Genomic DNA, 20,633 nt, shown 5'->3' on the forward strand with positions numbered 1-20,633 from the left:
GACCAGTTTGTGGCTGAGTTTACGGAGTACGGAGCACACCGTATCAACTCCGCGTACTGTACACCTTGTCTGCTAGGTAACTAATAATTACTCGTCGTGGCTCATCAGTTTCGGGTTATTGTTTACAGTTTCCTCAATGTTAAATCGCAGAGATCCGTCCTGGCTTCATAACCAACGCACTTGTTCATCCTCTTTCATCTGAGATTCTACACTCGCCTTCTATCCAGCTCAATCATGCGTAGTTCTCACCGCAAGTCCCGGCACGGGTGTAGAGAATGCAAACAGCGCCATAAAAAATGCGACGAGAGTTCTCCAATTTGCCTGAATTGTTCCATCACCAATCGCTCCTGTTCATACCGCCACACACGCCCGTCCTATCGCCCCTTTCGAACAAAACCAGAAGCACCACTATTGACGCCGACACCTTCGCCGTCCCCATCACCGTCTGCGGTTTCGTCTGCGGTTCCGCCGCATCTACCATGGGTTACTCAGGAGTGGCGAGATCAAGCGTACGGCATGGGGCATCTTGAGTTGTTTCACCACTTGGAATCACGCGGGCTTGAAAAAGCGAGCATCCTGCCGTTACCCCCATCGACGCGTAGAGTGGTGATGCAATGCGCTCTCGCCAACCCTTATCTCATGGATCAACTTCTTGCCCTATCGGCGGCACACATGAGCACTGTTCACCGTGGACAGCAACAAATCTTCCGCACCAAAGCAACGGAACTCCAGACGCGAGCGTTGTCACTGTTCAACAGGTCCGAATTGGCCATGTCTCAGCAAAATTCTTGCGCCTGGTTTCTGTATGCTTCGTTTCTTGGCCTTCAGGTCATGTTTGAGACTTTTCAAAGCAACGACTTCAACTCTTTCCTCGAACAACTCGGCACCTACTTTCCAGTCCATCAAGGTGTGCGCGCGGTAATACAAAAAGCATGGCCAACCATCAAAGACATCGTTGATGGGATTGTTGGGCATAAGGATTTCTCGGGGGCCAGGGGCCTTGGCAAGCGGCGGCCTCAGGAATGCGATGATGTAATCTCTCTCATTGATGAATGTGATCTCGAAGAGTCCGATAAAGACGTATGTCTTGAGGCTATTGAGATCCTGCAGTGGATTTTCGAGCTCCATCGCATCAGCCCAGCTACCCGAGTGCACTTCACCGTCGCGTGGTCAATTCTCATACCAGCCAGGTTTGGGGAAATGATCAGGCAACGAATACCCGAGGCACTCATCATATTATCTTTCCACGCCGTTCTTTTGCATCGTTTACGGCATTTCTGGATATTTGGTCCTTCTGGACGCTTTTTGATTGAGTCAATATCGACTTATCTAGGGACACCATGGGCGCGGTGGTTGGTATGGCCCAATGACCAGCTTAAGGTCATAAGTAATACCTCCGGGATATATCCAACGGCATTCCAAGAGCAGATATCTGTACAAGATAGTATAGAAAAAAGCATCGAAGGGGAAGTAGAGCTCAACTAATACGCAGACGTCATCTGAAGCCAACCCAAAATAATGGATTCTACATACGAAAATTAATGTTAATAGATGGTAATGTGGAACATGACTAGAATAAAATAGGCGTCGCATTCTGCAAAATACAGCGCTAAGATGTTTTGGACCAACATTATCTGGGTGCACCGAAAGTATCGCTGAGTGAATGCAACTTTGCTAGGTACGGAGTAGACTGCGGAGTTCATTCACACGCCTTTGTCCGGGGACCCAGCAAAATCATGGATTCGACGGAATTCATGCGAGCCAAAGAAAGCTATTTAGTGCCGGCCAATGAGAGAAGCAGGAATACGCGGGTGGATCAGGGGGCGGCGCATTCTGGAACTAGGTTATCTTGAAAGTAACGGATTGGCTTCGTAATAGTAAACACACGGGAACTGCGTAGATCTATTCGTCAGCTTCGTCTTGAATATGGAGATTAAGGAATTAGTATCATGGGTACATGACCCTTTAAACAGACTTCTTAAGAAAGCCTTGGGAGATACGCGTACATGGCAAATCCTACGGAGTTCTTCATAGAGTCTCGCCAATCCTAGACTCAACAATACGCTTATCCACGTATACGGAAAATTCAGATTACGAGGAGGTCGCAGACAAAGGTGAACTGCGGACCAAAAGACCCTTTCCTTTGCTTTTTGAGTTGACACTTTAGGTTTGACTACCAGTGGCGCTGTGCCGGGAGTGGAGATGAGAGAATCAGCCTGTCGAACAACGGATACATCCTCTGCATTTAAATGTAGCAATAGATCCTTTCTATTTGGGTTTTTACTCCAAGCACTTCTTCATCACTTCTTCAAACATCTCTAGTTTATTTCCTTTCTTGTTTCCTCTTGCACGTTATATTGCCCTTAAATTACCATGAGCAGCACCGTCTGCGACCCGAACTGGCAGCATGCCACGTTTGCTTACTACCGATACCACCCTTCTCTGGGTGCCGCCATTTTGTTTTGCATTCTGTTCTTTTTATCTGGCGTCTTCCACTTTATACAGATGTGGAAGACAAGGAGTTGGTATTTGACTCCATTGGTAATTGGCTGTTTTTGTACGCTAGGTCCCCTATCTTCAGTGCTGTCAATCACGAAGAGACGCACAGGTGCTAACCTTCGACTCGGTTTCTAGTTGAGTTTATTGGCTTCGCCGGTAGAGCTGGATCTGCAGTCCAAGACGTTGGCTGTTGGACTCTGGGGCCATACCTTATCCAGAGCATGTTTATCTTGCTTGCACCAGCATTATTCGCGGCTTCTATTTACATGATTCTCGGCCGAATCATCCTCCTTGTCGACGGACAAGAACATTCGATTATTAGACCACAATGGTTGACCAAGATATTCGTGACTGGAGATGTTATTTGTTTCCTCATGCTGGCTGGAGGTACGGACCATGTTTCCCACCCTCATCTAAACGACATTCGCTAATCACACAAATTTGTACCATTATTAGGCAGCGGGATTCTAGCCACGGCAAAGAATAATCCATCCATGTCCGACACCGGCAACAATGTCATTATTGGAGGTCTTGTGCTGCAATTAATCTGGTTCGCCATTTTCGTCGTTGTCGCAGGCGTGTTCCATTATCGAATGCGGTCGATCCCAACAGCTCGCGCACAACAACCGGAGAACCGCTGGCAAGTCTACCTCCAGACTTTATACGTTTCTGCTATCTTGATCATTATTCGAAATTTATTCCGTGTTATCGAGTACGTCGAAGGAAATGGTGGGTATCTGCTTTCGAGGGAGACCTTTATTTACATTTTTGACGCTCTTCCAATGCTGGTCATTGTATTGTGGCTCCACTGGAGACACCCTGGAGAGATTGGCTTATTGATGCGTGGCGAGAAGGCGTTCAAGAATGGATTCCAACTGATCAATGTCGGAAGCCGAGCCTGAGCATAAAAGAACGAGAACGCGCCGTGGACCGGAGACCACTCGGAATCAATTTTGGTCCGGGTGGTCGAATTCAGGGCTCATTACAGCAATGCATCGGAAAATAATATTTCATATCGTGTCTATCATTTTAATTGTTATTAGTCTATAGAGTTAGTTACCCCTGCTATCATCGCGAGGGGAACAATGTATTTTTCTTTTCTCCAAATCCTCAGTGGACATGAATCTCTCTTCAGCCAATCACTTGGACCACTCGCAGCTCTCTCCCAGATCTTCTAAGTTATCAGCAACAACACTACATTATCGTGCCCATCCTATTTCTCCTCCATTGCTTTTCGGACATCCTGTGCAGCAGCTGCATACTTGCACCGAGCCCGTATACGGGCACCCCATTTGTAAAAGAGGAAGGGTAACGGGGCGCAAGCCAATGTCAAGAACGCTGGAATCATTGAAGCCCAGTGAATTCCCAACCCTGCATACATATACCCAGTGAATAAAGGGAAGGCGGCAGCAAATGTTGAGCGCATAACTACATTGGCAGCCAGCGCAGAGGCGGAGAAGGTCATGTATGTATCCACGAGATATCCACTGACGGATGTGAAGACTAGTACCATACCAAGGCCAAATGGAACACCCGCCGAGATGCTAGCCATCCAATGAATATTCGGATAGTTTGTCCATGCAAACCAAATTAGGCCGATGGGTAGAACTATTGCCCCAATCATGCCCATAGGTAGGCGGGCTTCAGGTGGTAAAGATCCTGTGCCACCGCTGGCCCTGTTTTTCTGTACCATTCCTTTGTAGCGTCTCTGGTATAGAATAGACGATAGAACGGCCAAGATCACTCCAACAAGTATTCCAATGAAGGCCAATCCCCCTTGGCCTTCTCCCCAACCGCGTTGTTGCTGAAATACGATCGGTATAGCTCCGAAAAACATGTACAGCGTTCCATAGGTAATAGACATGTAGAGAGACAAAAGTAGTACGATGGGTTCATGGAAAAGTAGCGCCCATGGGCGGGTCAACGATACTGCAAGCTCACTCCAAGCGGAATTTTCGCTTTTGCCAGCGTCAAGTTTGCTGCGATAACAGTGGCCGGTTAGCTTACATAGCTGTTCTGCTCGTTTCCGTAAAAGAAACGGTGCAAATGTCTCTGGCACAAAGACAGCAGTGATAATCCATAACGCTCCCGAGAATATGGCTGTCAATCCAGACACCCAGCGCCAGCCGTGCGCCTCACCCAAGAAGCCGCCCACGATAGGCCCGAGGATTGGCCCCATGAATGGCCCTGCTGCGAATAAAGCCATGGCCAAGCCTCGATGAGTAGCATCAAACATATCGGCGATGACACCTCCGGGATTTGTGAGAGCTGAAGCAGCAAATGCTCCTGCAAAGAATCGCAGGATGACGAGAGAATAGATATGTTGAGCACCGGCGCTACCAGCATTGAAACCAGTGAATGCTGCATAGGTTGTAAAGAAGATAATCTGGCGACCGTATAGCTCGCCCAATGGTGCCCAGAGTAAAGGACCGAGAGCGAATCCCAGGACGTAAAGTGAAAGCCCAAGGGCAAACACTTCCTCGCTGGCATGTAGATCGGAGATAATTTCGCTTCTACTCCCCGAATACGTTGACGAGACAAATGAGGCCGCTAGTGTGAGCATTGCCATAATAATGGTCGTCACTACTTTCCTCCCCTGAGACCATTCTCTCGCGTTGCGAGGATCATCTTCGATCCAAGTGACTAGATACGGATTTGATGGCGTTCCCAAGCCCTCATACCGGTGGCTCAATACGGCGGGGGTTATGAGTGGCCGGTCGAGAATGAACCGTACATAAGTGATTTTCGATTTTGCGATTATCTGCGTACTGGGATAAGGAGGTGACGGTTCATCCGTATCATATAGAGTGCGTTCGGTATCCGACATGGCTGGCTCGGTCGTACAAGCTAGGACGATTGAGGTGAATACGCTGGTGCTAATTGTCCTTTTGCCGGTACTATAATTAGGCTAGAACTGTTCCAGGGCATTCGGAATAATAGAGGCATTGACACATTATATATAGAAGAAGTAGAGGTTGATTTGTGAGATAAAATAGATTCCAATTTCGTTATCGGGGCAAAAGTTGAATTCCCGAGCTGCCAAAAGCCGAGCCGAAAGGATGAGGCAGTATTAGTAAACAACCTAGCCGGACACCGATGAGATGTCTCCATACGGAATTGTTTGTTTATTCGTCTGATTCGTTAAATGAAGGGTCTGGGAGAGAAATAGGTCGCAAAAGTAGTAAGTGGTGCTGTGACAGTATAACTACAGGGCTGAGCTTGCGGTAAGAGAGAGGCCATCACCACTTAGGCTACGACGGCCGATCTGCAAACTTCAAGGCATTCTTCTCCATAATTAACCCTTATTAACAATTATTATCATGTATCTAACTAGGTAAAATATTGGAGTCCTTCAAATAATCGAGCCATACTAGGCCATCGAGCCAGTCATTTACATCGCCTATATCATCGGCTGTATCCTCATCCTGTAGCCGTAAATTGCTGTTCATTATGTCGGCCCGTGGCTCTAGTTCATTTATGCCACTTTGATCTTGTAAAGTCTGATTCGGTGCGTCGAGTTCCCTTTCTTCTGTTTCTCCGCTCAACGGATTATCCGCCAGTGTTAAATCGGTGGTAGAGGCTGCGTCGAGCCTCTTCTGATCAAGGAACCGGTGAAGGAGACGGAGGTTGCACTCCATAGCTGGAACGACTTCACAGATCTGTTGCAAAGCTAGTTCGGTGCGACGGATATATGTGACAGCCAAGGATCTTGTAATTGGCGACTCAGTGGGCTCTAAAACAGTTTCGATATGGAGTGCTAATAAGCAGGTGACGCAGCCAAGCCTACATTTCTATCATCAGACTAAAGTACCATAAGACACCAATTAAAGGCAGTATCTCACTTACAAGTTCAAATTAGCGAATCTTAATAGGTTAGCCATCACGAGGCGGCTGACAATGGTGTCTAGCTCGAATATTGCCATCCGAAGTCGCTGTTTCAGGGAATCTACTTGCCTGCCAGTCACCCCGCGAGCAAGAGTGCGACGGAGCAATGAACGGTAGAAAATACACTCAAACCTGAAACAGCTTGCCTCCAGAGCTGCTACCCAGATTTCATCGACTCTGTCCTGCGAAGAGCTGCGACTAAATGATACGTTCTTTGGAAGAGATTTTCGCCATTCTGCGAAAGAGCAAGACATTTCTTCGTCAATGTTTTCTCTCGTTGGGGGTTGTTCGCTGTCCAATGCGCGTAAAACGTCTTGCCAGCGAATAGCTACTCCTGTTTAGCAACCATGGCAAATCATCTCCAAGCATGCACGAAAATTACCTATGATGGCTAGTTTCATATGTTCGCTACTATAACATTTTTGACCTTCGGTCCACGAGGGTATGATTGAGGCATGGGACGTTGGGATAGGCGTATTCCACCATTCCACCTCGGGTGCTTGTCGAATGCTATACTGGATCAATCTGGGCGCTTCCAAGTGTATGATGGAGAAGATGATTTCACGGCACTGGCAGAAGAATCAGCTTTTTGCATGCTCGGCATCTGTGGGTCAAGATTTAGAGCCCTCACACATATTGCGGTCCATATCCTTTGGTATAAACTCTTCATGGCAGGTTCCTTCTCCTCTACGACATGACTTTTTTTTTTAATTAATTAGTTATTCCTTAATATGTATGACAGGGCGACTTACTCTTTATGTAGACCAAGTCTCACCGCAAGGCGCACAGCGTTATGGTGCCAAAATCGGAAATCTTTGTCCATGGTATATGATACAAGGACAGTGCTTAGAACGAGAGACCCTTGTAATTTGGCCAGCTGGCTTTCTTCGTATTCGAAGTCATATAACCTCACCGCATTAGAGAAGAAAAATTGCAATGCTGTCAAACGATCGGTGAAGCCGCATTCTGTCAAGACCTCCATGGCAGTATAGGGCACCGCGGAAGCTAGTACTGCCTGCATCATGAACCAGGAAAATGACCCTGATAAGTATGAATCCACGAAATCCACGTAATCAAAAACTGGGATTTGTGGGTAAACTGAGATAAAGTGTTGTCGTAGCATTGTTTCACTGATGAAATAATTAGCGAAATGTCTAGTAAGGACATGGCAATAGGTAATACCAGCAAGTCTGCGAAGGCAGAGTAAAAGCTCCTTTTTGTCGAAGGTATTCTTTATCTGCGTCATCGAGTCGCATACTACGTGATACTACATCGGCTCTTTGACATCTGGATTCTTTTTCTGGCCTATTTGTGCCAGCTCTTGCCCCTGAAGCACGAGCTGCTCGGGCTTGTTCATTGCGAGCCAGTCGACTAAGCGCGCTCATATAATGAACTCCTTTATGGCCATCGATGAGGTCCCATCCTGGCATTTGAATGCGACCATCTTGACAAACATGCGGTTCCTGTTGTTGAATCAATATACGGAATACTAATAAATCTAGCTCCAACTCATACTTGGTCGGCAGATTTAGCCTCGGCAGGGCGTGCTAGCTGAGGCCGAGTACCTGAATGATACGAGGCTTGAGGTTTGTCTTTGGCTATGATCGCGGGCCTAAATGGATTGAAGATAAACGGTCACTGGGAGCCTTCAATTTGATTGGGAGCATTATGAGCGCATACTTCCGACGGCGCCTGTAAGCAAGAGCGCATGTTTCCGGGTATCCTTTGGCAATACATCTGCTGCATGGTAGCCCAACGATAGCCGCATCGCATTTCAATTTCCTATGATTGCACGTCCTGTTGATATTGTAAGCGGAAGAGTGACTAATAACAACATCCCCATAGTGAAACTCGTAAAATAGTGAAATGTGTGTGTAATGCGGAAGTAGCGGGATCGCACAATAGAAGATGCCAAGGAGACCGAATTACCTACATGCAAGCCTTTGTCGGCTTTTCGGGAGCCGAGGGAGGTGACATTGTAATAAAGTCGAATAAAACACGTGCGATTGAGCCAGTGGTGAATCCGTCGCGATTATGATGATTGCAAGTTGCTGCCGAGCGACCTTGTGAAGGAAAGTTCGGGAAGAAGAGAAAAATCCGAGTTGCGCTTCGCAGTGGTACGTGCCGCACTCCATAGGCGCTGACTATCAGTTGCTCGGCATTTTGACCTCGGGGTTCCAGCTCGGGAAAGCTGGATCTGTAAGCTGGACTGGATCATAAAGCCGAGATCTGGTCTTGATGTAGGTTAGTCTGTAAGCCTCGCGCCGTTGCATCCGCTATAAAATTGGAGATCCTGACATGTGTCTTGGAGAGGTCGATCAACTTTAATGAAAGGCATCTAGCATTTAGTAAATGCGCACTATTGTGTGAGTGTCAATTGCCTCATGTACGCCTCGCCTCTCACACTCTCACACTGAGTATGCGACTGTGGTAAAGCGACATGTACGGATACTCACGGCAGCTGAGCAGTAGATCTTATGCCCCTGGATTGTGGAACCCAAGTTCCGACACCTACTTGAATTGTTGAAGTATGAGCGGAGTTCAGTGGATGAACATTTATTACGGAGTAGAAAATGTTGAATGGTGTTTGGAAACCCCCCGTGATGTCTACAGAGATCCGCAAAAGTGCCAACAATGTTACATTCGGGTATCGTGATGTCTCTTATGCACGTGGTAGCGGTCGTAATGCAGTTACTAGCATATACCTTCTTTACAGTATTCCGTGGGCAGTTGGCTAATTAAGGCGACACACATTTACATACCCTAAGAAACTTATCACTTGTCTGCTAGTTGCATGAAACGAACTGCCATTCCCATCGACGACGAGAATCAGAAGATTTCAAGGTGGAGTAGGATCGATTATTCTAGGTGGCTTTTATAGATGTTCATAGTCACGGCAGCGTTCATCATGGTATTCCCGTTCAAAATAGTATTTGCATTATTCATAGTAGATAGTATATCCAAAACTCATTGCAGAAGCAGCACAATGAGATATTCAAGGCTAATTGTCTCCCCTTCATATATACAGCGGCCATTTGCCTGCGTAATATTTACTTTAAAAATGACGACTCATAACAAAAACCGCTTAGTGAGAAACGTTGATGGAGAAGAAGTGAACATCGGAAGCGCTGCTGCCCTGGTTGTAGTTTCCAACCTTGAAGTAGCTGGGGGGAGCATCCAGAGAGTAGGTGCTAAGAACCTTGGCAGGAAGTCCGTTAATGCTGACGCTGAGGACATTGCTGGAGTAGCTGATGGTGTAGGTGAACTGCTGGCCAACTTTGACGTTGCCAACGGTGGTGATGATCTCGTTGCCACCAGAGCGAGTCTGCTCCACGCCCATAGCCAGGACACCACTGGAGCTGTAGTACAGCTCAGCAACCGGCTTTGTGCTGACGCTGTCATCAATGTGAATCTGGCCGATGACAGTTCCGTGGCCCGAGTTGTCTGGCTGCTCAACGGCCAGCGTCACGGTGAGCTTGTTGTTGGCGGCGTTGGGGCTCCAGCTGCTGGGGTTGCTCTCGCGCAACTCGGTACGGCAGTGCTGGCTGTTGGCGGTGGTAACACAGCCAGTGTTTGAAGGGGCACCGGGCACTTTCATGACCAAGGCACCATCACCACTCTCAGTGAAGAAGTATTGGTGGCCAGGGTCTTGGTATCCGCCGCATCCCTCGAGCTGGGAAGCAGGAATAGTGGTCGGGCTGCCTGGTTTGCCGATGGGAAGCTGGAGTGACCATTTGCTGAGGTCAAAGTTACCGCCAGGAGCGCAGCTAGGGTTAAGAGCTGAGGCGGCTCCCAGGAAGCCGGAGGCAAGAAGAGTCTTGAGGGCAGGCATGATGATTGTTTGTAAAGAAACGGTTGAATCACGGCGAGTAGACTTCGTTTTACACTTGATCGAGGTGAGTTGAGATGCACATCACCAGAACGAGCATCTCCATGCTGTTTATATACCTACTTGTATCGTCCTGACCGACGCATAAGTCGTGATGATCGTGTTTCAGACCAACTAGTCAGTGGCATATAGCACTAATACCAAATTGACAGGTACACCAATGCCTGCTAGGATGTTCCTGAATGCAGATTGTCCGTTGTGCCGCATACCCGGCAAAAACGTTTGCTAAGAGGAATCTGATTGGTGGAGTTTTCTATTCTTGGCCGCTAGATCAGAAATCCTTAATATACTCGAATAAGGTACACGATCCATCTATTTGGACGTCCAGGTCGAACAGTAAAGGGCAGGACCTGGTATCATCACTTTGGAATGCATTCTAGAATCCCCCGTGTTATTTCTTAACATCGATTGCTGACGGCAAACCATTCGGGCGCCCCGCTACTCTGTTTCTTGTGGATGTCAGATCCCCACATCGAAGGCCAAGAAGGCCAAGACAGTGGCATGGGTAGGAAATCTGAAGACGGCCAATAGTCAGCTTGTAAAAACTACCCCGCGAAAGATCAAGACCAAACTATTGGATTCATCTCTTGGCGTCTTGGGGAAGCACATGGACATGATTTCTCCAATCTGTATACCGAGCCTTTTCCCCTTAGTCTAGGCTTGATGCGGGATCTGCTTCGCCTGTAGCTCCAGAACTCAGCTTTCAGAAAATGCGGATCTCTATTTTTCCGGCCATGTTTTGAGCTGCTCCCTTCGATATAGTGTGGTATACAGATTAAAATACAGGATTTATTGCGGTGAAGGAGTATTGTGGCTTAATCTGTCTCCTGATCAATGCATGCAAGGGGTTTAAAAATACGAACTTCTCATGATTACACATTGGTAGCAAATACGACATATGGGAAAAATAAAGGAATACATAATTATGCGTTTAGTCGGATGATAGGGTATCCATTCTGAAATAAGCCATGCATATCCCGTAACAGAAAAACAAGTATGGATTACAGCTCAGCATTAGGGAGAAAAAAGCACATAACATGCTGCGATGAAATGTGGGAGTAAATAGCGCTGGCATCAACTTGGCTGATCCATTCGAGCCGCCATCAGTATCTATGTATGTAGCACCGGTTTTATTCTGTCCCAGCAATGTAGAAGTAGACATAAGGAAACGCTTGTCACATAGGGGCCGATGGATCAGCATATACACAAAATGAAGAGAAAGGAGTCCTGCGTGAACAGCGCATCGAGATTCTTCGACGTGATTGGAGGAAATCACAGCATACACTGTGGTAAGAGCTCTGCAGATCATCCCGCCATGCATTTGCAGGTCAACGGTCAACCATTCACAATTATCCAACTATGTAATACATGTAACCATAGTAAGCGGCTCTGAATTACTCCGCTGCATCAGTAACTGCCCAAGAAAGGAAAAACAGGTTACGCAGACAAGTAGCAGTGTACTTGTAGTATCTCCACCAAAGCACTCGGGAAGAATGACATGGCAAGCAACTCGGTACCAAGTGAGCTTGGACCGCTCCATCTCATAGACTGATGAGGCTTTCATCGTGATTACTTACTGCGATGGTCATTGGTGGCTAAAATAGAAACTTACCGTCATCTGCAGAGCCCACAACTCGTGAGATCGCAGTTTTTGATAGCGAACTGCCACGTACGTTAACAGACATAATATCAGCTCTCTCTCCATGACAAGAGTTGTTTCATTACTCTCAAGTATGCACCCGAGTGCTTGACGACAAGCACCCTCCTGGCATCATAACTTTCGACCCACAGCTTGACCATTACCACCAGGAGACTTAGTTCAAGTATTGTCTCTACCTTCCCCTCAAGAACTACCAGCTTTTCTGAAATTCCCCACGATCATTCATTGGTTAATTTGCTTTGATCGAGAAAACTATCCCCCCGGTATGCGATATTTTATACACGCAACCACCAGAAATATGAACATCGCCATACAAACTCCGATTCCTATGAAAGTGTTGCAATATATGACCAACTAGCTTGAACCCCTACAAGACTCTAGTCGAGCAGAGAGCCCTTATATATAATATTGACTACTAATCCCTTGTATTCGGCTTGGACAGATACCTTCATGGTTACTGTCCCTTTTCAGCAAAGAGAGCTAATAATATGTCAGTACATGGCTGCCAATGTAGGCAAACTCTACTTACTGATGATACAGTCCTATATGATGTTAGTCTTAGTTTCTCGCATATTCACTATTTAATGATTGAATACAGTTCACTAATGAACTCATCAATAACGCTCACTCTAGTCGTTATTAAAGGATCTAATGAGTATTACGCTTATTGATGCGATTGTGATCGATCCCCATACAACCATTGATAGAGTAACTTCGTCTTTAAAGAGTGATAAGATTTAAATTCTCCTCCGTACTCTTCACTCTATACCCTGGGCTGGTATAATATCTCTGTTGAGTTTAATGGAAGCATTCGCGTGTTGTTTTTCAATGCCGAGTGCCAAATGCCCCATTGTGCCTCATATAGTCAGTCTATTATTAATCTTCACTGTCTTTTATTACCCTAGGTGCTCGATGCATTTGACGTTATTAATCGATGTATCCGAGCCATAGTTCCTTTCAATCAGCACTGGCCATCGAGGCTTTTTTGGAGCCTGCCAAATCGCTCACAAACATGCCGCATGTTGTACGACTTTTTGAGATACGTAACCTTTAAACTCAGCGCTCTTTCATACGCTTCAATTTGCAAGAAATTGAACATGGCGGGCCATCTTAGATCAATCCCCTCCCAACTAGTTTTCTTTCAAAATTTTTGTAAAAGGCGAGCTGCTGCATCAATTCTTTCAGTATGGCAATATATATTTATAAATTTTGGTCCCGGCCTAGACCTTTTCTTTTCTTTTACTATCGGGATGATAACGTTATTGATGCCGGCGGGCAAGGGTATGACATGCGCTGACATTGATTGTGTGGAGCGGGATGCTGGATGCTAAACCCAAATTGAGACGATTAATAAATTTCATTACAAATCAAACTAACCAGTCTCGTTCTTCTCTGTCTCGCCCGGTCATTTACAAAGACCTTGGCTTTCCACATCATGTCGGAGGGCGCAACGTGGATATGCCCGTGGTAGTAAAAGTGAGAAACGAAATCACCAAATTGAACCGAATCTATCACCACCTTCAGACCATCTGTGTGCAATAGTGAGCTGAAGCCTTATGATGTCGTCTGCGGAAGAACAAAGGACCGCGAATGTACAGAAACGTTTGCTCTCAAGCTTAAAATAGAATCAGCTGTTGATTTTCTTTCATAGTCACGGCGGATACGAAGCCGCATTGCACAACAAGCATATCGGAAACGGCACAAAGAGAAATTCGATTCTTCGCAAAAGCGAGCACAGGACCTACAAGTTGCAGCCCAGCGCGCTTGCACAGTGTTCACGGACTTGACCAGTTCCCTTATCGGGTCCGGGGTAATTCCAAAGGACACAGACCTTAGCACTGAAGTTTTAAACGCTATAAAAGAATTCCGTCATGTAGCAAAAGTTGTGGACGGGGAGAGTCAACGATCTGGATCAGGAGATGTGGATCAAGCTCCAGAAGAAGATCTGGATATTCCAAACGCGACGGAAGCAATGCCATTGGACGATCACATGGATTTAATAATGGCGAATGCTGTACAAGGCAACCTAGTCAAGGGCAAAAATACTATCCACTTCGGAAGCGAGTCTACCTCTACCCATCAACAACTCGACCAAAATGCTTACCCACAACCACCCGACAACCGGATCTTGATTTCGCCATCCTACTTTGCTCTGGAGTTCGCGATCAATGGGGAACCTTCTTCTATTGGATCACGTCTTCTTCATACGACACTGTCTTCTGGATATGATGCTCTGAGAGGGAACTTTGGGCACGCTACGGACCTAGGTTTTCGGATATTTGGACTCACACTATCTTTTCGAAATCGCGACGATATTCTTTCAGAATTCCAATGGTGGCTTGGTCCAGGTCAGTCTTTGGCTTCCCGCTTAAAGCAAGCACGGAACTACCCCGGTGTTCCAACGAGCGAAACTTATCTCAGTGTAGAGGATGTGGTCGTATTGCTTCATGATGTCGGAATAGTTAACTGGCAAGACGACATCCTCGAGTTCTCCAACTCGTCAAGTCTTCTTCACAATCCAGAAACCTATGATGGATTCAATCCTTTGACGGAACATGGTTCTGGCCTGTTAAACACAAATACATCCATATCACAGAGTTATTCGACATCACACTCGGAGTCCGCATGGCGGAGAGTGCCGGCCCTGCAGGCATTCAACTTTAATTCTCTCATGGGCAATTTATCGAAGGAAGGGGACCATGGAAAAGAAACCCACACGCAGGCTTTTCCCACCCTCCAAGAAAACGGACAAAGAGGCATCCCGATATCCATCCTCCTTCAGGGCCTAGCTAATATATCAGTCTGCTTATCAATTGGCCCTGGATATCCTCAGCAAGCAGTGAAATCGCTTATATACGCGGCCATATCCGGAATTCCTATACAATAAATATTAACAGTGAAGCCTGGTGTAGGACACTCTAGGTTTCTATTGCGTTCACAAGCGCTTCGTGCTTGAGATGGAGAAATCTCTTGGATATACTCTGTAATAGGTTGCAGAAGAATTGAGACAGCGCGTCTTGCCTGGAGTCCGGTATTGTAATGGATCATCTGACGTTTATGAATCCTTGGTGTCAGAATATTTTTCGCATTATTAAGCGGTAGAATAGCAGTCAAGCTCTCCAAAATATTGGCAGCCTTTCTCCCATTTCGATATTATGCGAAAGGACAACGTTCGTTGTGTCATTCAAAAATGTGATGCTCGAGGGAATAGCTTCCTTAAGCCATAATAAACTCAGCATATCATTTCCCGATAAAGAAACTTTTCCTCGGGTCAGATAAGAAGCGATGTGACCCTGTATATTCTCTCGGACTCACTTCGATCGGGCGCACGGCACATCATCCGTAGCCCAGAAGGGAAATACGACGTGGGATCAATGTAGCAGTGTAATGCCTCAACACGCGGACTCGGCTCTTACACCCGTGGAGTCCATGGATAGCGGAGGTACAAGCCCAGCAATGCTTCAGGAGCCTTTACAGACAAAATAATTGAGCAAGGAAACACTACTTGTCCTAGTATTACGAGCTTGGACTCCTGGAACGGGGCTAAAGCGGGTATTCTTATTTGGCTTGTGTGTAATTCGTTTACTATGTGTCTTAGGAGCCGAAAATATCCCTGAGCTGCCCCTGTGAGGACATTCTTTGGAAAGTATTAGCGTTTTGATGCGGCGGAGTGCCGGCTGTCAAAAAAGCGCCGCTCCGAGACGCAAGTGGATCACGAAGTGCTGAATCGAAGCTGATGCTCGCCGTAAACAGCTCCGTGCTTTGTACGTATTGGGACGTCATTTTTTCTCTCAATGTGACTCGGTCTTGTCCGCTGCCAAACGCGTAAGGAACATTTCGTATTACTCCGTACTCCGGACATAGCCCGGCATTTACCTGCCGTGCTATATGTTAACGCCGATATGCGTGTTTTGGGGGATAGCGTGCGGGTAGCTCTCTTGGTCCGCAGCCACACGACCTAAAACGGCGATGAGGCGATCGCGTGCATGTGTAACGGCCAATGATGTACCTGACTTTGTAGATGCCAAGGATGTGTCCTGATCGTACCAGTAGCATCACGAGTGGGGGTTTCTGTCTTGTAAGGCAGAATGTTACTGTGGTAAATGGCCAGCTTTTGGAGGCTTTTCTTTGCATACGCCACCGCGGTGATCCCGTCCCAGCCCTCCCGCTCCTAGTAGGGACATGGGAAGAAACTAAAAGAATTCCTACTCGGCTTCTCGGCCGCAGGTAACACTATTAACGGCGTTACATAGAAATGTTCTCTCAGCTAGGTAAATGACATAACATGTCTCAAACAACCTCCAGATGACTACTTTGAGCAGCCATTCATGAATGACTCTCAACAAGATGAGTCGGGAGAATCGGCATCATAGTGTTCCGATGAAAGTCGCAGAACATGATAATGTGGTCCAATGAAGCCACCTGATGGAACATGTACACTAAAGTATGAAGTTGAAACTGGGCGATAAGTGTCACGTACACTAACCCTTTGGTCATTACCTGACATAGTAATAATAATTGGAGAGTTAGATGAGCTAATTCCGGACTCGGAGGTCGTGGCGGGTGCTGACAGAGAAGTTCAACCCGTATCGTGATGTGTACATTTTGCCCTCCAGTAGTTGTAAGAGCTCAACATTTCTTCTACTAGTGTATGTAACCTATCACGGACAGAAATAAGGCCCTATCCTCGGGATCGGGTACCTTCCATATACCATGCCGATAAAGGGGGGGCGACATGATCCACTTGACGTTCATCCCTGAAAGAGGAAATATGGCTCCAGCTGGGGCACTTTCGGGCCACCGATTCGCGAGACTGTAACGGTGCAGGGCGCAGAAGAACAGCTGGGGGCGGCGAGGTTACCTTGTGACGTCGTCGTCGTCTGCTTCTAGAATGTTAAGACACTGCGACTGGCAAAAATGATATAAATGGTGGTGCTCGCTTTAGCTAGAATACCTCGAAAAATCATCTTATAATACGACACTCACAATCTCTACAACAACTACACATCAGCTTTGATCATCGGATTTACAACTACACATCGGCTTTGATCACCAGATTTGCAGCCACACTTGATCAGTAGATATGGGCGGACATATCAGTTCAAAGTCCCAGTCCGGACAACGACTTTTAGTCAACATCGTTGATGGTTATGCAGCCTCCGATCCTCAACGAGTTTTCATCTATCAACCGGTCTCCAGCAATCTCGAAGATGGCTATCGCCCCATCACATTCAAAGATGTATCAAATGCTGTGAACCACGTGGCTAGTGAGCTACTTCAACAGGCCCCAGAAAATATTTCGCAGACGGACTCTTTTCCCACGGTAGCTTATATCGGACCAAGCGATGTACGATATGTCATCATCATGCTTGCCTGCATAAAAGCTCATCATAAAGCCCTATTCATTTCGCCTCGCAACAGTCTTGAGGCTCAAATTTCGCTTTTCAAAGCCACAGAATGCACACGGATCATGTATGATGCGTCCATGCAACACACCATAGAATCATGGCTTCAGTCATATCCTATGCCAGCAACTGCAGCCCCCGATTGGAGCGTTTGGATCGAATCAACAGCTCCTCATGTACCATACAACACGCCGTTTGAAGAAGCAAGATGGCACCCCATGGTTGTTGCGCATACGAGTGGCTCTACAGGCATTCCAAAGCCTGTGACTGTTCGCCAAGGAAGCCTTGCGATCGTTGATGGCCTACAAGAGGCATCTTATCTGGATGGTGCTCCTTCAATCTGGAGCTGGTGGGGTACCAACAGCTCAAAGTTATTTTCGCCCATGCCCACATTTCACATGGCCGGAGTTGCTTGCATGGTAATCTTTGGCATTTACCACGGCGTTCCGATAGTTCTAGGGGTGCCGAATCGTCCTCTGAGTGCAGATCTAGTGGCAGAATGCCTGGTCCACTCGCAGGCTGATTCCGCAGTACTACCCCCCTCAATTATCGAGGACATGAGTGTGAATGATGAGCACGTTCAGCTCCTAGCTAATCTAAAGAGCACTGGTTTTGGCGGAGGTAAGAAAAAAAAACCTGAGTTCTTCCACTTTCTCATTCTTGTGACCCCAACTAATGGTAGATGAATAGGCAATCTTGCCCCTCTGATAGGAGATGCACTTGTTAGAAGAGGCGTTAGGCTCGTCAATATTATATCTTCGACCGAGTAAGCTAAAACGCACCAAAGAATTGTAAAAGTATAGCTAACGTGTCTAGGATTGCACCTTATCTGATTCACCACCAAGCTGATCCCACATTATGGCAATGGATCGTCATCAATGCTGAAGAAATGGGTGCTGAGTTTCGTTTAATAGCCGACGACGATGTTTACGAGATGTTTATTCGCCGCGAACAGATTGGGGAACCAGGGCGAAAAGTCCTCTTTTACACTTTCCCGGACAAGACGGAATGGTCTACAGGCGACATGTATAAGAAGCATCCAACAAAGCCAAACCATTGGCTCTACCATGGCCGCACGGATAACGTTATCGTTTTCTCTACAGGCGAGAAGCTCAATCCCGTTACAATCGAGGCCGCTGTTGTGGGCCATCCCGCTATCAAGCTCGCCCTTGTAGTAGGGCAGCAACGGTTCCAGCCCGCTTTGATCTTGGAGCCGTATGAACACCCACAAGACGAAGCAGCCGAAGAAGCTCTCATCAACAGTGTGTGGAGCATCGTCGAAGAGATTAACAAGGTCACCGTGGCTCACGGAAGAATTACTCGTGATATGATTGCCATCTCAGATCCCACAATACCATTTGCATTATCACCCAAAGGTACGATGCAACGAATGGCGACTGTAAGGCTTTACAAAGACTTTATCGACAGATTGTATGCGCAGACGGACGAGGCGATCGAAATAAAGGATGCGATTGCGCCGCTAGATATTTCTAGCCCAGAGTCTCTAACGCAGTCCATAGTGGACATTGTCGAATCCATGACTGGCATATCCGGAATTGAATCCGAGTCTGATATCTTCAGCCTCGGTGTTGATTCAATGCAGGTTCTTACTCTTTCAAAAACTCTGCGCTCAGCCCTGGAATTCGCTGGTATAAAGTCTGGCAGGGATGCTGTTGCTGCCAGAGTCATCTACGCAAATCCAACAATAAGCGGGCTAGCCAATCATTTATTCTCGACCATCATCATTGGCCAAAACGATGACGATACGTCTGCGAAAGAGATCAGTGACATGGTTGAAATCATTTCAGAGTACACTGCGGACCTGCCGCCTCCAAACATGGATCAACTGCTTCCTCTGGATGAAGCACAAACAGTCATCGTTACCGGTACTACGGGATCACTTGGTGCCTACATGCTTGACCGTCTGATTGAGAACCCTCGGGTTGCCAAGGTAATTGCCTTCAACCGCGGCCAAGATGGAGGACGCTCCCGCCAGCCCGCCTACAGTGCTGCTAGAGGGTTGAGCACCGACTTTTCCAAAGTCGAGTTCCTCGGCGTCGATTTGTCCAAGCCGTACTTCAACCTCGATCAGGCCAAGTACGAAGATATCCTAGCCACGGCAGATCGCATTGTACACAATGCATGGCCAGTCAACTTCAACATCAGCGTCAACTCATTTAAGCCCTACATTTTGGGAGTTCGCCAGTTGGTCGAGTTCTCTAATAAGGCAGCCAAAAAAGTTCCAATCGTTTTCATCTCAAGTATTGGTACTGTCCAGGGGTGGACAAAGCCAGAGCCAATTCCTGAGCATCGCCTCGATGACGTGACATTGCCAAAGATGGGTTATGGGCAATCGAAATTTGCTGCAAGCTCTATTTTAGATGCCGCCGTTGAGCAATCCGGGGTCCCCGCCGCCATAATTCGGGTCGGCCAAATCGCCGGTGCGCGAACCAAAGAAGGCACCTGGAACCCCCAAGAATTTATACCAAGTCTAATCGCCAGCTCAGTCCATATGGGGATGCTGCCGGCCAGTCTGGGTCCTCAAGATGTTGTGGATTGGACACCGGTGGAAGACATTGCGGGATTGGTTTTGGACGTCGCTGGCATCAACCAGAAGATTCCTCTGTCAAACATCTCAGGATACTTCCATGGAGTCAACCCGACGGCTACGAGCTGGGCTGAGATTGCTAAAATTCTCAAAAATTACTACGGAGAAAGGATCAAGTCTCTCGTTCCGTTTGATGAGTGGATTCGTGCTCTCGAAGCCAGTGCTATCGATGCGACAGCAGAGGAGGTGGAGAAAAATCCAGGAATCAAGCTTCTTGACACATACAAGGGCATGGATGAGCAAGGGAAGGCAGGTATCGGCCACATTTACTTTGATGTCAACAGGACTGTGGCACATAGTCAGACCATGAGGAAGCTCGGGCCGATCGACGAGGAGTTGATCAAAAACTGGTGTAATCAGTGGGACTACTAATGCCAATAGATATGGAAGCAAGGGAAGGTTCAAGGTCTAGAAATTCTCTTGCTTAGAATAAGTTAGCTCTGTTAGTTTGAGTAAAGATGCCATAATGGGAAGCATTCGATTGAAAATGTGTTGCATCTGTCTAGCAGAATATGGGCCTCCACAGACATGTAATCGACATGTGCAAGCATCGCTTTGTGCCAATTGCCAATGCCACTTTGTTATCACTTGCTCAATGTCGTTCATTGGCCCATTAGGTTCTACGGAATACCATCCTCCGTAATCTACGTCTTTCTCATACTTTGAATGGAAAATGTCATTTTCCAA

The 20,633-nt window shown here is 46.9% G+C and overlaps 7 protein-coding genes across 7 annotated transcripts; 4 read left to right on the plus strand and 3 right to left on the minus strand.

The window, feature by feature from the left end:
- The first annotated feature begins 102 nt into the window (after positions 1 to 102).
- On the plus strand, positions 103 to 1,657 carry V8C40DRAFT_256852 (Zn(II)2Cys6 transcription factor domain-containing protein). The gene has a single exon (XM_083218357.1). It carries the CDS (start codon positions 235 to 237, stop codon positions 1,483 to 1,485), a length of 1,251 nt encoding a protein of 416 aa, XP_083068225.1. The 5' UTR covers positions 103 to 234; the 3' UTR covers positions 1,486 to 1,657.
- A 235-nt stretch (positions 1,658 to 1,892) lies between these two features.
- V8C40DRAFT_256853 (RTA1 domain-containing protein) lies at positions 1,893 to 3,636 on the plus strand. Its single transcript, XM_083218358.1, has 4 exons — positions 1,893 to 2,114; positions 2,181 to 2,557; positions 2,635 to 2,886; positions 2,956 to 3,636. The coding sequence occupies exons 2-4, from the start codon at positions 2,374 to 2,376 to the stop codon at positions 3,399 to 3,401; spliced, it is 882 nt and encodes a 293-aa protein (XP_083068226.1). The 5' UTR covers positions 1,893 to 2,114; positions 2,181 to 2,373; the 3' UTR covers positions 3,402 to 3,636.
- A 76-nt stretch (positions 3,637 to 3,712) lies between these two features.
- V8C40DRAFT_283421 (MFS transporter) lies at positions 3,713 to 5,397 on the minus strand (the record flags this gene model as incomplete). Its single annotated transcript, XM_083221944.1, has 1 exon — positions 3,713 to 5,397. Exon 1 carries the CDS (start codon positions 5,324 to 5,326, stop codon positions 3,713 to 3,715), a length of 1,614 nt encoding a protein of 537 aa, XP_083068227.1. The 5' UTR covers positions 5,327 to 5,397.
- Positions 5,398 to 5,825: 428 nt separating this feature from the next.
- V8C40DRAFT_277763 (Zn(II)2Cys6 transcription factor) lies at positions 5,826 to 8,361 on the minus strand (the record flags this gene model as incomplete). Its single annotated transcript, XM_083220992.1, has 9 exons — positions 5,826 to 6,282; positions 6,346 to 6,712; positions 6,767 to 6,953; positions 7,016 to 7,082; positions 7,137 to 7,514; positions 7,567 to 7,847; positions 7,900 to 7,996; positions 8,065 to 8,181; positions 8,318 to 8,361. 9 exons carry the CDS (start codon positions 8,359 to 8,361, stop codon positions 5,826 to 5,828), a joined length of 1,995 nt encoding a protein of 664 aa, XP_083068228.1.
- A 1,106-nt stretch (positions 8,362 to 9,467) lies between these two features.
- On the minus strand, positions 9,468 to 10,255 carry V8C40DRAFT_283425 (polysaccharide lyase family 7 protein; the record flags this gene model as incomplete). The annotated part of the gene is made up of 1 exon (XM_083221945.1): positions 9,468 to 10,255. The coding sequence occupies exon 1, from the start codon at positions 10,214 to 10,216 to the stop codon at positions 9,470 to 9,472; it is 747 nt and encodes a 248-aa protein (XP_083068229.1). The 5' UTR covers positions 10,217 to 10,255.
- Positions 10,256 to 13,365: 3,110 nt separating this feature from the next.
- V8C40DRAFT_120234 (bZIP transcription factor) lies at positions 13,366 to 15,149 on the plus strand. Its single transcript, XM_083210928.1, has 2 exons — positions 13,366 to 13,525; positions 13,585 to 15,149. The coding sequence occupies exons 1-2, from the start codon at positions 13,490 to 13,492 to the stop codon at positions 14,818 to 14,820; spliced, it is 1,272 nt and encodes a 423-aa protein (XP_083068230.1). The 5' UTR covers positions 13,366 to 13,489; the 3' UTR covers positions 14,821 to 15,149.
- Positions 15,150 to 16,924: 1,775 nt separating this feature from the next.
- Positions 16,925 to 20,481, plus strand: V8C40DRAFT_283429 (uncharacterized protein). The gene is made up of 3 exons (XM_083221946.1): positions 16,925 to 17,959; positions 18,029 to 18,104; positions 18,155 to 20,481. The coding sequence occupies exons 1-3, from the start codon at positions 17,017 to 17,019 to the stop codon at positions 20,316 to 20,318; spliced, it is 3,183 nt and encodes a 1,060-aa protein (XP_083068231.1). The 5' UTR covers positions 16,925 to 17,016; the 3' UTR covers positions 20,319 to 20,481.
- Positions 20,482 to 20,633: the final 152 nt, after the last annotated feature.

This window comes from Trichoderma camerunense (assembly GCF_050948025.1).
Source record: "Trichoderma camerunense strain CBS 138272 chromosome Unknown V8C40scaffold_23, whole genome shotgun sequence".
In the NCBI taxonomy this organism is placed as follows: domain Eukaryota; kingdom Fungi; phylum Ascomycota; class Sordariomycetes; order Hypocreales; family Hypocreaceae; genus Trichoderma; species Trichoderma camerunense.

Excerpts from the sequence above, each read along its gene's own strand:
- V8C40DRAFT_256853 (XM_083218358.1), top strand. The coding sequence starts at position 2,374 with ATGAGCAGCACCGTCTGCGACCCGAACTGGCAGCATGCCACGTTTGCT. Across the intron at positions 2,558-2,634 it reads ATTGGTAATTGGCTGTTTTT|TTGAGTTTATTGGCTTCGCC; the intron begins GTACGCTAGGTC and ends CTCGGTTTCTAG. Across the intron at positions 2,887-2,955 it reads TTTCCTCATGCTGGCTGGAG|GCAGCGGGATTCTAGCCACG; the intron begins GTACGGACCATG and ends TACCATTATTAG.
- V8C40DRAFT_283429 (XM_083221946.1), top strand. The coding sequence starts at position 17,017 with ATGGGCGGACATATCAGTTCAAAGTCCCAGTCCGGACAACGACTTTTA. Across the intron at positions 17,960-18,028 it reads GAGCACTGGTTTTGGCGGAG|GCAATCTTGCCCCTCTGATA; the intron begins GTAAGAAAAAAA and ends GTAGATGAATAG. Across the intron at positions 18,105-18,154 it reads AATATTATATCTTCGACCGA|GATTGCACCTTATCTGATTC; the intron begins GTAAGCTAAAAC and ends TAACGTGTCTAG.
- V8C40DRAFT_120234 (XM_083210928.1), top strand. The coding sequence starts at position 13,490 with ATGATGTCGTCTGCGGAAGAACAAAGGACCGCGAAT. Across the intron at positions 13,526-13,584 it reads AAGAACAAAGGACCGCGAAT|TCACGGCGGATACGAAGCCG; the intron begins GTACAGAAACGT and ends TTTCTTTCATAG.
- V8C40DRAFT_256852 (XM_083218357.1), top strand. The coding sequence starts at position 235 with ATGCGTAGTTCTCACCGCAAGTCCCGGCACGGGTGTAGAGAATGCAAA.